This window comes from Leptinotarsa decemlineata, unplaced genomic scaffold (assembly GCF_025532065.1).
Source record: "Leptinotarsa decemlineata unplaced genomic scaffold, Ldec_3_MD MMD2_tig00026314_RagTag_RagTag, whole genome shotgun sequence".
Lineage (NCBI taxonomy): Eukaryota > Metazoa > Arthropoda > Insecta > Coleoptera > Chrysomelidae > Leptinotarsa > Leptinotarsa decemlineata.
In genome coordinates this window covers 17,582,771-17,595,959 of record NW_027412684.1, presented here as the reverse complement: position 1 = coordinate 17,595,959, position 13,189 = coordinate 17,582,771, and the positions used below count along the sequence as shown (strand labels likewise).

The window sequence follows — 13,189 nt, the reverse complement described above, 5'->3', positions numbered from 1 at the left end:
CCGAAGATGATACTGTTTATTTTGAATTTGAATAGTTTTGTAAGTAATCGTAGTTTATATCATTTAAAAATAGGTATTAATTAAATAAATGTATCTTTTACAAATTGCAAGTAACTTATTATTTTTGAATAAAATAAAGAAATTTTTTTAAAATAAAAATACAGTTTACAGTACCTACCGTTCAAGAATATTAATATATTTATTAATTTAAAGTAACTAATGTTTTAATCATATACTCTACGACACTGGTCACTCATTTCCACTCAAAATACCTACATAATCGGATTTAAAGTTTTATAGCTGTATTGTATTTCTTCAGATACAAGGTGGGTTAGTCGAAAACATCTTAAACTGCCAGTTTTAGTTTGGTTTTTGTTATTATATCATATTAGCTGTCCTCTCTGTATTTCAGTTCTCTAATGAGGGTCAAACTTGCAGTGAGCTATCAACAAATTATGAACGGACTATAGTTTCTAATATCTCTTAATTTTCTCAACATTATTTTGGTCAATTTAACAATTTCATTGCACACCGTACATTGAATTTTGAATCTTTTAAATTAGCACTGAGCAGTAAGAATCTGTGATTTTATTTCTTTCTCAAATTGATGAATATTATGATTTAAAAGGGGTAAAATTTCATTCAGATAGGAAGGAGCTATATAAGAAAAACATCCTTGAAATTTGGAAGTACGGTGTCTACGTATGTTGAAAGAGTTAATTCTCAAATTGACCATATGTATGTCAGAATGCCTGCTCAGTAAACTATGTAAATATCTAGTTGTTTCAGTTTGAAGCTACTTGAACAAAAACATTTTTATCAAATATTGGACTCTGTACCTCATATTCAGCTCCTTTATTTTTAACAAAAATGGGGTGACATGTTCACCATATGGTATACAGCATACGAATCGCATGCAGGCATGCGTTATAACTTCTATTTGTTATATTGCGGCAAAAAATTGTAATACACCGAACAACAATACTCAATATGGGGGTAAATGAGAGTTTCAACTAACCTGAGTTTCATTTCTTCTGATAACTGATACTTGAATTTATATAGCGATTTGAGTTTTAAGAATGACACTTTGAAAATGTTTGTCACATGTTCGTGGAAAGACAAAGAGCTACCTATAGTTACGCCAAGATATTTAGCACTGTCTACCCAGTCAATGTCTGCGTTATCGAGAGTGAGCCTAAAGTTACACTGAGTTTCACTGGTTTCCATATGTTGCGTATCTCTACGCTAGCTTGGCTGAATTCGTTGTTGGACAGCATGTATGCGGCTTCCTTGAATTTTCCCCTAAGCCAATGTTCCTCTCTGTGTATGATCTCAGCTTGAGACCACTCGATGTTATGTTGATGGGTCCAAACATGGTCTGCTATTCCTGATTTGCTGGTTTTCCCTCGCTGTGTGTGTTTCTTGTGCTCGGCAATGCGAACATTCAATGTCCTCTTAGTTTCACCAATATAGGATTTTCCTCACTCACAGGGTATCCGGTAAATGCAATTCTTGGAATCGCAGTCCGAGTTAGGTGGCCTGGTTTTCGTGAGGCTGCTACAGATAGTGTTACCACGGCTGAAGCAGGTTCAGATGTTGTACTTGGAACCAATTCTTCTTATCCTCTCCGATAATCCTCTGATGTCGGGAAGTGCAAGCACTGGTTGTGACGGCTTCTCTTCCTTGCGAGGCTCCTGCTGTCTTTTAGCCAAAGTCTTTTCTACCATCGCTTTGGAGTAGCCATTCCGTTGAAGATCATTTTTGATCATGACTAGTTCCTCCTCGAGATCTTCTTTCGTATTCCAGAGCTCGAAAGCACGGTCTGATCATTTTACATATCAGACAATGGAAGTCCGAACTAGTGAAATTCATCATGAAACATTGTCAATCATCTTCAAACAAACTTCCAGAATTGGTTCACTTTGAAGCTTATTCACCCTTTGAAACTTGATACCAAACACTTGTTGGAATACAGTAGTGATGAACTACGATTTCAAACTTGAGATACAAAAAAACAAGAATCTTTGTTAACATTGAAAAAAGTTGATTTTGTCTCAAATAAGTTTCAAAAAATGAACAGATGTTTCATTAACAACATTGTGTGAATGACACAGTGGCGGTAGATCCCTTCAGAAATTCTGAAAAATCAATTATCATGAAATAGACATGAGTAGAAAGCCAACTATTTTCTTGCCCAAAAATACAATCCATGATCGGAAAAAACACAGATCACATTGGACGGTTCATTCCTGATTTGGATGTCCTTGAACCACAATGAGACGTAGTTATCGACTTCCCCTCGTAGATCCGAAACCGCCATTGACAAAAGAGGTGCACGTTCTTCATGTATCATGTAGATGCGAGCTGGTAAATCTCGCGGTTTCCTTCCTATCCGCCCGTCCTTTGCCGAAACAAGCGCAGATAACAGCAAACTTAACCGAGTTCGGCTCATGAATTATATTTGTCTCAAGATTACATTCATGAGGAACCCGCCAGAAGGGAAATCATTATGAGGAAAGTGTACCACATACGTACAATAATTCACGGCCTCATGGGTTGGAAAGATTGGCTCGAGGAATTATTGTGGGCACACTTCTTTTGTTCTCGGTAAATAATTTCAGGAGTTGTGTATTTCGAGCACTATTATTACACTTTCTCTGGAAACAGATAGTCTAGTTCACATGTACTTTTTTTTGTAACATTTTTCAGCCCTGTCCAAAAATTACGACCAAGGTGTCATTAGATTCGTATTTTTGCATAGAAAGTTTAAGGGAAGGTCCGAAAACGCGCCGATAGAAATTACAAATGTTATAAACAATTAAGTGAAAAAAATTGGGGCTTTAGTTTTCTCTTAATATCTCGGAACATTTTTAAAATTTTGAAAATTTAAAAAAAGATTTGAAAAGATCAATAAATTTGCGTGAAAAAAGTCCCCACTCCCGAAACTGTATCTCGATTATTTATAATTTTTACAGAGCCCTGAAAATAGAGCCAAAAAATTATTAAACATATCAAATGTAAATATTAAGGAATGAAAAAATTCATGTAATGTTGGGATACATCAATAAACAATAATCCGCAGTCAAAAAATTTTTATCCCAATTTCAACGTTAATTATAAATTTGTTAGTTAATAACTTTTTCTGAATTGAAAGTTAATATATAAATCCCTATAATTATTAAACTAAAACCCTGGCATTTTTTCCTTTGGTGAAGTTATCCTTAATAAGCAAAAAATAGATTACCGTTGCCAAAATAAAAAAAATGTTTTTTTCTATTTTTTTAATGACAATTGAAAATTATAATTTTATAAAAAATATATTTAAATTTTTTTTTTCTAATTTTTTATTATTTCAATGTCTCATGGCTAAAAACTAATTGGTAATATTTTTTTATAAACAAAAACATTCTTTATAAGCAATTCGAATTTTTTTTTTTGCATTATGTTGATTGAAAAAAATTATGATTTTTAGAAAAAAAATGGTTTCTTAAAAAAATTTCTTTGTTGCTAAAAAATGCGTTTGTTAATTAATAATCGTTTTTTGCAACTAAATATTAAAATTAAGGAACCGTTTTTTTTAAATCATAAATTCTATTGTTATTTAAGGTTTTGAAAAAACCTTTTTACTTGTTCATTTAACCTCCCGAGGAGGTCAACTCCTCGGGAGGATTACGATTACGTCCATACTGCATTGGACCGCGGAAGGTTTGTTGGGGTACTCTTCTTTGATTTTTCTTAGGCATTTGATTCTATCAATATCAATGTTGCTCTGGGCAAATTATCTGGACTGGGATTTTGGGGCATTTTTTTTTTGTCGTGGCTCGCATCTTATCTTGAGTATCGGAAAATTTGCGTGAAAGTGGATGATTGTAGATCTCAACTTTTTGATGTTGATTTAGGGTCAAGGATCAGTTTTAGGTCTCTTAATTTTTCTTCTGTACGCCAATGATTTACCAAATTATTTGAGCACTGAACAATTTTTTTTTGTACGCAGATGATACGACAATCGCCACTGATGCTGAAACCCCAGAAGAACTTGTGCAGAAAATGAATAATTTGTCGAGAGGATTTACTGATTGTTGTAGTGACAATTCCTCAATTATATGATGGAATCGGCCGATACTTGATGAAAATCCATAACTAACGTATTCCAAAAACACTTTATTGTGAGATTTTCACTGAATTGTTTTACAAAAACGCAACACGTGTTTCGCCATACAATGGCTTCATCTGGCGTGTCTTTCAACTAATTCTACACATTCAATACTAAATATATATATAGTTTATGGAGTACCTGAAATCAAAGTACCTGTAAACGAAGTACCTGAATTTTAAGTAGCTGATATTTTACCTGAGTTTCTAACGAATTAAATTACCTGCACTTATGTTCCATTTTCACATTTGAAAAAATATATTCAGTAACGGAGAGTTATTGAGTTCTAATTGATCATTCAGTAAATTACCCGAATTCCTGAATCTATTGATTTCTAAACATTCTAGATGATTAAGTTTCAAACTCTTCTCTTCTAAATGTAACACCTCGTACTCATGATTGAACTCGTGTCCTTCTGCTAAAAGATGGTTTGCAAATGTGGAATTGGTCTTTCTATTTACAAAACTACTCCTATGTTCTTTAATTCGTTGGAAAAATGTTCTTCCTGTTTGGCCAATATACAGTTTTGGACAAGAGCCACAAGTCAGCTTATATACTCCTGATCTATCCGACACCAAAGTTTTGTCCTTATTGTTTTTAATAAATTTACTTAGGTTATTATTCGTTCTATAAGCTACACTGAATTCCTCAATTGTCAATTTTGACAAAACAGTGTATCTACAGTTTAATTCTCGTACAAAAGTTTCAAATGATTACGCAGTTAGCCTAGAATGACAGCCTTCTGCATCTGTGCGGCTAAGATTTCTGCCTTAGTGCGGCAAGCCGGAACGATTTTGAAATTCGAAAGTAGGGAGGACATAATTCCACCAAGGACTCCAATAATCAGAACAATCATCTTGACAGAGTGATCTGGATAGAGTCTGCGGAGTTCGAAGAGAAAATCTCGATATTATATCCGTTTTTCCTTCCTTTTCTGACGATATTCGTCTCGCCAGGAGCTGAAAACTCCACGACAAATATCGTTTTGCTCTGGTGGTCGAGAAGGACCACATCAGGCTTATTAGCTTGTATGAGCCTGAGGGCGGGGAACGATTAGTTTCAATAAATCCGGCACTTCTAGTTCCTCACAACGGATTCGAAATTCTCCGGAGCGTAGGGCAACACCGGTGTCTCGTCAATACCGTACGAGTGCCATAGATGGTAATATAGCACTCTTAGGGCCGCGTTATGTCCATGGATTTAGGCCGAGACCGCATATGCTGGACATGCTGATAGCAAGTGCATTAGGATCTCGGGCGCCTCGCGGCAGGCCCTGCACCTTGTGTCAGGAGCATCTATACCCATCACGCGACTGCGGTAGACTGAGGTGTTGAAGACACTATCCTGGCAAGCCATGATGAACCCCTCAGTTTCCGACTTCAGCCCACTCGACCTGAGAAAAGCGAAGGTCAGGGGCTTTGATAAGCCAAGGTCTCCAATGTTATTGAAGAAGACCCCATGCATTGGCTTATCCTTGTGTTTCCGCAGAAGTAAGGTGATCTCTGCGGCTTTTATCTGAGCTTTTTGCTGAACGGGTTCCAACTCGGTGACAGAGTTGTGGTCACCTCGTTCAGTGTCGAAAACTATACCGAGTTCATCAGCTGCTCGGGCAGCTGCCCTAAAGAGAAATGCTCCAACTCCTGCTCTCTAATGGTCACGGACCATGTAGAGAAGGGGATTCGAACTCCTGACGACTTTACAGGGCTGTATGCAGCACCATTCTGTCATGTAGACATGCAAACTCCTATTAACTGTAATTCGATCATGCACTGAATATATAAAGGCATTTAACCAGACCTCAGTTTGTCTCAAGGCAAAGGAATGTAACATTCCTTGGAAAAAACGTTTCTGACACGAAGAGGCTGACGTGAGGCTGCTTCTCAAAAGCTGTTCCGAACCGGAAAACCTCCTGTTGTTGACTCCGTTCGTTTGTGTTGTCTTCCCGTTTTCGGCAACCAAGTGTTGCCCATCTTTATGTTTGGCTGATGAGGCCAACAGCCAGAAACAGGTGTTTGCGGTGTGCCATTAATTAAATTAAAGTTGAGTTTTCAACTTGCCGCTAAGAAAATTGAAAATTGAAAAAAACGAGCCATGTGACTTTCACGTACAACGAAAAATAATTTGATATTTCCTACATGTTTTCCAAATTTTTTTCACTGTCTCTGTCTGACGGTTCGCTATAAATTTACTATGCTCAAGTATCAGACCACAAATATGCATCCATTTAATTTTGTTCACAGTCCTAATAATGAAAGACTGCCTACTAAGTTAAATTCTTTATTGAAAAATCTATAAACATCAATTTAATATTTACCTAATAACACTATCATCGTACGATTTCAATTCAGAATAATTTCGAATTATCTCAAAGTATCTACAAACTCAACAGTACTTTTGCTAATCTCATTACTCCAGGATCATAATATAAGTCTCTACTTTCCATAATTGTGGTATAAACTCTATTAAAAAACGGAACAGCAATACTGATAGTACTTGATTTTGTCTTACATTAAAAATACCCTGTCGTTGAAAAAGTTAACAGAACCATCGTAGATTTGAGCTGGCAGGTGGAAATGTTGGGAATATGTTGAAAAAAAATATTGAGCAAAGGTTGACACTGACGAACACGTTTTTCAAACAGCTTACTTAGTGTAGGTGTATTTTTACGAAACATTTGACAGCAAAATTCGACTTCGTGTTCACTATTCGATCATCTACGTTTTGGAGACAGTTTTGGAGACAATTTTGGATTTCTTTCAAGACTGATAAAAAAAATTGACAGAATATCTATGAAATGATATAATATTTCAGTGCAAGTGAACTCAGCTAAACTATATTCATCTGAAAAGGTATCAGGCTGTTCACTCCAGAATTTTTCATGAAAATAAAAAAAAATTGTACCTTGTCCTGAAACTATTACTCATGAATATACTACCTGGGCTGGAGAGTCCAACCCAGGTCTTAGTTCAGATGAGTTCCCTTGGTAGATGCATTGAAGTACCTAGTTTTGAATTATTCAACTATTGTTTTATTCAGTCACAAGAAATATGTACTAATATCGAATACAATTTCGTGATAAATCGTGAGTATGAAGTTTTTGGACAAGTTCCTGATGGAACACAGTCGTTTGCTGCTGACATCTCAAATCACTGTTGAAAACAAAATTGCTACTATGGAGTCAAGCCAAACTATATCTATCATTCAACCCCAATGACTTTGCTACTGCTAATCAAAAATTGAATGCAGATCTAGCTCGTCTTGTTTCAGCATCTGAAGCTCATAACCTCAAAAGCAATTCAAACAAATCCAATCCGCTTGTTTTTGGTACTAATCGTAGCGTGGTAGAAAGATATATCAACATATTGTTATTGGTGATACAGTAATATGCCCCAAGAACGTGGTAAAAAAATTAGGTATCGAAATGGACGTAAATTTAAAGTTCACAAACCATGTCACAAAATGTGTTCAGAGAAGTTACTAGAGTTTGATAATGTTTTATCCTCATCGTCATTTATTATAGATGAGTTTGAAAATAAAATTAAGAAAGGCGCTTGTGTTGAGTCATTTTGCATATTGTGTACGGTTCAGGTCTGTCAAAAATCATGTCTTAGATAGATAACTCCTATTTAATTATATGCGAGCGCTTTCGACAGCTGGTCGTACTTAGTTTGAGTAGAGTCTAGATGATGACAGCACGACCGGCTGTCGAAAACGCTCGCATATAATAATTAAATAGGAGTTATAAAGCTTCAAATGCTTTTGGTGACTTATATTATCATTATTTTTCCTTCATTTTCAGTATTTTAATATTGAATTTCACAAGAAGGATTCGAAGTTTTATATCTTCTATTAATTATCTGCGAGCGCTTTCGACAGCTGGTCGTACTTAGTTTGAGTAGAGCCTAGATGATGACAGTACGACCGGCTGTCGAAAATGCTCGCATATAATAATTAAATGGGAGTTATAAAGCTTCAAATACTTTTGGTGACTTACATTATCATTAATTTTCCTTTATTTTCAGTATTTTAATATTAAATTTCACAAAAAGAATTCGAAGTTTTATATCTTCTATTAATTATCTGCGAGCGCTTTCGACAGCTGGTCGTACTTAGTTTGAGTAGAGCCTAGATGATGACAGCACGACCGGCTGTCATCATCTAGGCTCGCATATAATAATTAAATAGGAGTTATAAAGCTTCAAATACTTTTGGTGAAGTATATTATCATTAATTTTCCTTTATTCTCAGTATTTTGATATTGAATTTCACAAAAAGAATTCGAAGTTTTATATCTTCTATTAATTATCTGCGAGCGCTTTCGACAGCTGGTCGTACTTAGTTTGGGTAGAGCCTAGATGATGACAGCACGACCGGCTGTCGAAAACGCTCGCATATAATGATTGAATAGGAGTTATAAAGCATCAAATACTTTTGGTGACTTATATTATCATTAATTTTCCTTCATTTTCAGTATTTTAATATTGAATTTCACAAAAAGGATTTGAAGTTTCATGTCTTCTATTAATTATCCGCGAGCGCTTTCGACAGCTGGTCGTACTGTCATCTTCTAGGCACTCCTCAAACTGACAAGTCAGTTTGAGGAGTGCCTAGAAGATGACATTTTCATGTACATAAGTACATGGAAAAAAAAAGAAATTCTATTGCTCATTATTGATTTCGTTAGTGATTTTCGCGAGAAATATGAAAAATAAATGTGTCACATTTATAAACCTCATGAGCAACGTTCCTTTAGGAGAAAAGAGAGGAAAATCACTCAAATCCACCTGCCAAACATTCCTTAAACACTTGAAAAATACTCCCAACTGAAAATAACCACAATTTACACAACGGAAGGCTCCCCTTCGTACCCCTCGTCCGGGCTTTCAGTCAGCACTTCGTTCACCGTAGCCATCTGATTATTACTATTATCGTTACTCGCTGCAGTTTCACTATTAACACTACAACGACGCACAGTCGAGATTTCTGCACATTCATCACTTTCGTCTGTTTGAGCACTGGCACTCCGTTTTGTGGAAACGAAATTAATATCACAAATGAGGGTGGGGTTCAGTTGGGGAGTCGAACTGGGGTTCATGACGTGGATGTTAGCCGGGACGTACGTGGGCCATTGAACTGAGCGGAAGGTTGGTATGGGGTCGACCATGTTTTCTCGCTGATGGGAAGGACCTTGAGATGAGTTCTTTGCTGGGTACCTGTAACAGAAAAGAAATGTCGAAGAACTGTAAACCATATTTGTTTGGAATCTTTGGTGCAGTAATGAATATTATTGGAATTTTATCCCAACACCAAACGACACGTGTTTCAAACACCAAGTGATCGATCAATTAATCAATCAATCAATCAAAATATACTTTATTGTCGGAGATAAAATCTCATTGTCAGAGTGTTACCATTTCAAAGAATATAAGTATTACAAATTGAAAGTAGTACTTGAAAATTTGGTAATTTCAGAATTTTGGAGTAATAGTATATTATGCAACGATCATGTAATGATGGTTATTAAGACACGAGCATTAACCGGGATACGAAACGAGCCGAAGGCGAGTTTTGTATGGTATATGCGAGTGTATTAATAACCATTACATGAGAGTTGCATACGCCATTTTTTCTAAACCTGATAAATAATGAAAAACTATAAATATTATATTTGTATTGAACACATTTACAGTAATTAACTTATATATTTTTAAAAAAACACAAACTTAATGGTATTATCATGGATATATGAAAACTATAAAGATTCTAATTATATTTATATTGAATATAACAACTGTAATTAATCTGATCTTTTAAAAATATTGGAGTCGATGGTATTCCTTCTATATCGCTGTTTTCAGACATTTTGATGATATAGGTAGGTAATATGAAAACTGATTTTGACAAATAAAGCAATTAGTTACTTAGGTTAGAATCTAGAACAAACAAAGGAACAGGATTCTTGATTGAAAAATTATGGGTTTCTATTGGTTGATAATCTGTATCGTTATGAAAAATCTGTATCATAATGGATATCATTATGAAACGGATTATGGTCATATAAGTGTATTGTTAGAGTACGGGTGTAGAAAAAAATATATATGCTACATATTGAAATAATGATGAATATTCTCGTGCAACACATAAATGTAGATATAAGAATATGAAAACTATAAAGCATTAAAATGGATGCATAGAAAATAAAAGTATCTACTTCGTAAACATTTTCAACTATATAGTTCATAGCCAAATGTAAACATCAAACTGAACTTGTAGGTAAACAAACCTAAATAGTCAATAATTTATCCATATGTATATTTTTGTTGTTGTTATTCGCATGCTGATTGATATCAGGTGTATAATGTATTACATTTTCTATTTTTTGTTGTTGTTGTTTTTTCTGTATTTGTAATATATTTTTTTTTTGTTGGCAGTTCCCGTAGCTGGCTGTGGAGGTTAAGTGGTAGAACAAACCTATGGTGTTCCACACTGCAGTTTTGAACTTCGCCTCTTGGATGTTAAACTTTATTTCACCCAATAAACACCATTATTATTATTATTATTATTATTTTTTCACCGTAGTGTGCGCTGGTCAGGCCCTATTCCCGAAGCCTCGATATATTCGGGAGGGCGCGCCGGCATTATCAACCAATGACCACTCCCCACACCGTGGGGTAAGTGATCATTGGGTCCATGAATCATGTGCCCTAAGCAAGCGCAGTGAGCCAAGAATGACAGCCTTCTGCATCTGTGCGGCTAAGATTTCTGCCTTAGTGCGGCAAGCCGGTATGATTTTGAGATTCGAGAGTAGAGAGGACCTCATTCTACCAAGGACTCCAATAATCATAACAACCATCTTGACAGAGTGATCTGGATAGAGTCTGCGGAGTTCGAAGAGAAAATCTCGATATTTTATCCATTTTTCTTCCTCTTTTCTGACGATATTCGTGTCGCCAGGAGCTGAAAACTCCACGACAAATATTGTTTTGGTCTGGTGGTCGAGAAGGACCACATCAGGCTTATTAGCTTGTATTAGCCTGAGGGTGGGGAACGAATAGTTCCAATAAATTCGGCACTTCTCGTTCCCCACAACGGATTCAATATCCCCCGGAGCGTAGGGCAACACCGGTGTCTCGTCAATACCGTAAGAGTGCCATAGATGGTAATATAGCACTCTTAGGGCAGCGTTATGTCGATGGATATAGGCCGAGACCGCATATGCTGGACATGCTGATAGCAAGTGCAATAGGGTCTCGGGCGCCTCTCGGCAGGCCCTGCATCTTGTATCAGGAACCTCTAAACCCATCACGCGTCTGTGGTAGACTAAGGTGTTGAAGACACCATCCTGGCAAGCCATGATAAACCCCTCAGTTTCCGACTTAAGCCCACACGACCTGAGGAAAGCGAAGGTCAGGCGCTTTGATAAGCCAAGGTCTCCAATGTTATCGAAGAAGACCCCATGCATTGGCTCATCCTTGTGTTTCCGGAGAAGTAAGGTGATCTCTGCGGCTTTTATCTGAGCTTTTTTCTGAACAGGTTCCAACTCTGTGAGAGAGTTGTGATTACCTCATTCAGTGTCGTTCATCAGCTGCTCGGGCAGCTGCTCTAAAGAGAAATGCTCCATTTCCTGCTCTCTCATGGTCACGGACCATGCAGAAAAGGGGATCCGAACTTCTGACGACTTTATAGGCTGTATCCAGCACCATTCTGTCACGTACACACTCGAAACTCAAAAGTCGACAGCCTCCCTGTTGTCGGGGGAAGTACAACCGTGGAACGGACGATTTGGGATGCAAACTCCTATAGAGATGCATCATTTTTCGGGTCTTTACGTCGAGTTGATACAGCTCTTCTCGAGTCCACTTCAATATTCCAAACGAGTAGAGTAAGATTGGAACGGCAACCATATTTGTTGCAGCAACTTTGTTCTTCCCCGACAGTTTCGATGACCAGATCTATCGAAGTTTGTGATGATATTTGCCGCGGAGAGAGTTTGTCACCGCTGTTACCTCTTGGGAGTGGCGTTGTTCCACCCTGAGGTAAGTATACGTCTCTCCGGCATCCAGATGGTGTAAGATGCTTCCATCTACGAGCTGCACATCCTCTCCGTAGTCCCCGCATCGTCCTCTTTTGAGATGGACCATTGCACATTTGTCTATCCCGAATTTCATCCCGATAGCATGCGTGTACCCTGATGGAGATCCTTCTTTCCAGAAGCATAAAGTTTAAGACCATCCATATAAAACAAATGGGTGATCATTATTATTATTATCATTATTAAACAAAAGTTACATAGTTTAAATACCAGTGGATACTGAAACACAATAATAAAAATCAATTGTTCATAGAATAATAGGCATTTGAAATCAGAAGATTTTTTACAGACTCCAATTTTAGTGGTACATGTTATGCCTTTGATCTCAATTGGCAAATGGTTAAAAAAAATTCCATTGAATATAAAAGACCTCTGAATTTTTGATGATATTGGAATCGGTAAACTTATATTGATCTTATTTCTGGTATGTCGTCGAGGGGGAATGAAAATGGTGCAGTCAAAGTTCTGGAAAACTTTATAATAAAAAAGTGGTATTGCCACCGTGATATGAAGTTAGCGAGACAACATGTATTTAAAAAAAAGGGGGCGAAAAAATATTTTCTTCTGCAACTAATTAGCGACTAAATATAACAAGCCAATGGTCTAGTCAAAGTTCTGGAAAACTTTTTAATAAAAAAGTGGTATGGCTAACTTGATATCAAGATAGAGAGACATGTATTTTTTTTTTAAAAAGGGGCGAAAAAATATTTTCTTCTGCAATTAATTAGCGACTAAATATAACAAGTCAATGATCTAGCGAAAGTTCTGGAAAACTTTATAATAAAAAAGTGGTAATATCAAGTTAGCGAGACAACATGTATTTTTGTAAAAAAAGGGGCGACTAATTAGCGAATGAATAGCGGCAAATTGTGAAATCATTCGTTTTGCAAATTTCGAAAAGTGTCTCGTCAACTTGATATACACCAATTTCTCTACAGTTAACT

At 36.5% G+C, this 13,189-nt stretch overlaps 1 protein-coding gene across 1 annotated transcript in view; it reads right to left on the bottom strand.

Annotated features, from left to right (window-relative positions):
- Positions 1-8,659: 8,659 nt before the first annotated feature.
- Positions 8,660-13,189, bottom strand: part of LOC111510149 (uncharacterized) — a 52,880-nt gene continuing 48,350 nt past the window's right edge. Inside the window, exon 6 of the mRNA XM_074181470.1 lies at positions 8,660-9,366. Coding sequence (XP_074037571.1) covers positions 8,994-9,366 — 373 coding nt within the window. The 3' untranslated portion in view covers positions 8,660-8,993. The remainder of the gene's footprint in view (positions 9,367-13,189) is intronic.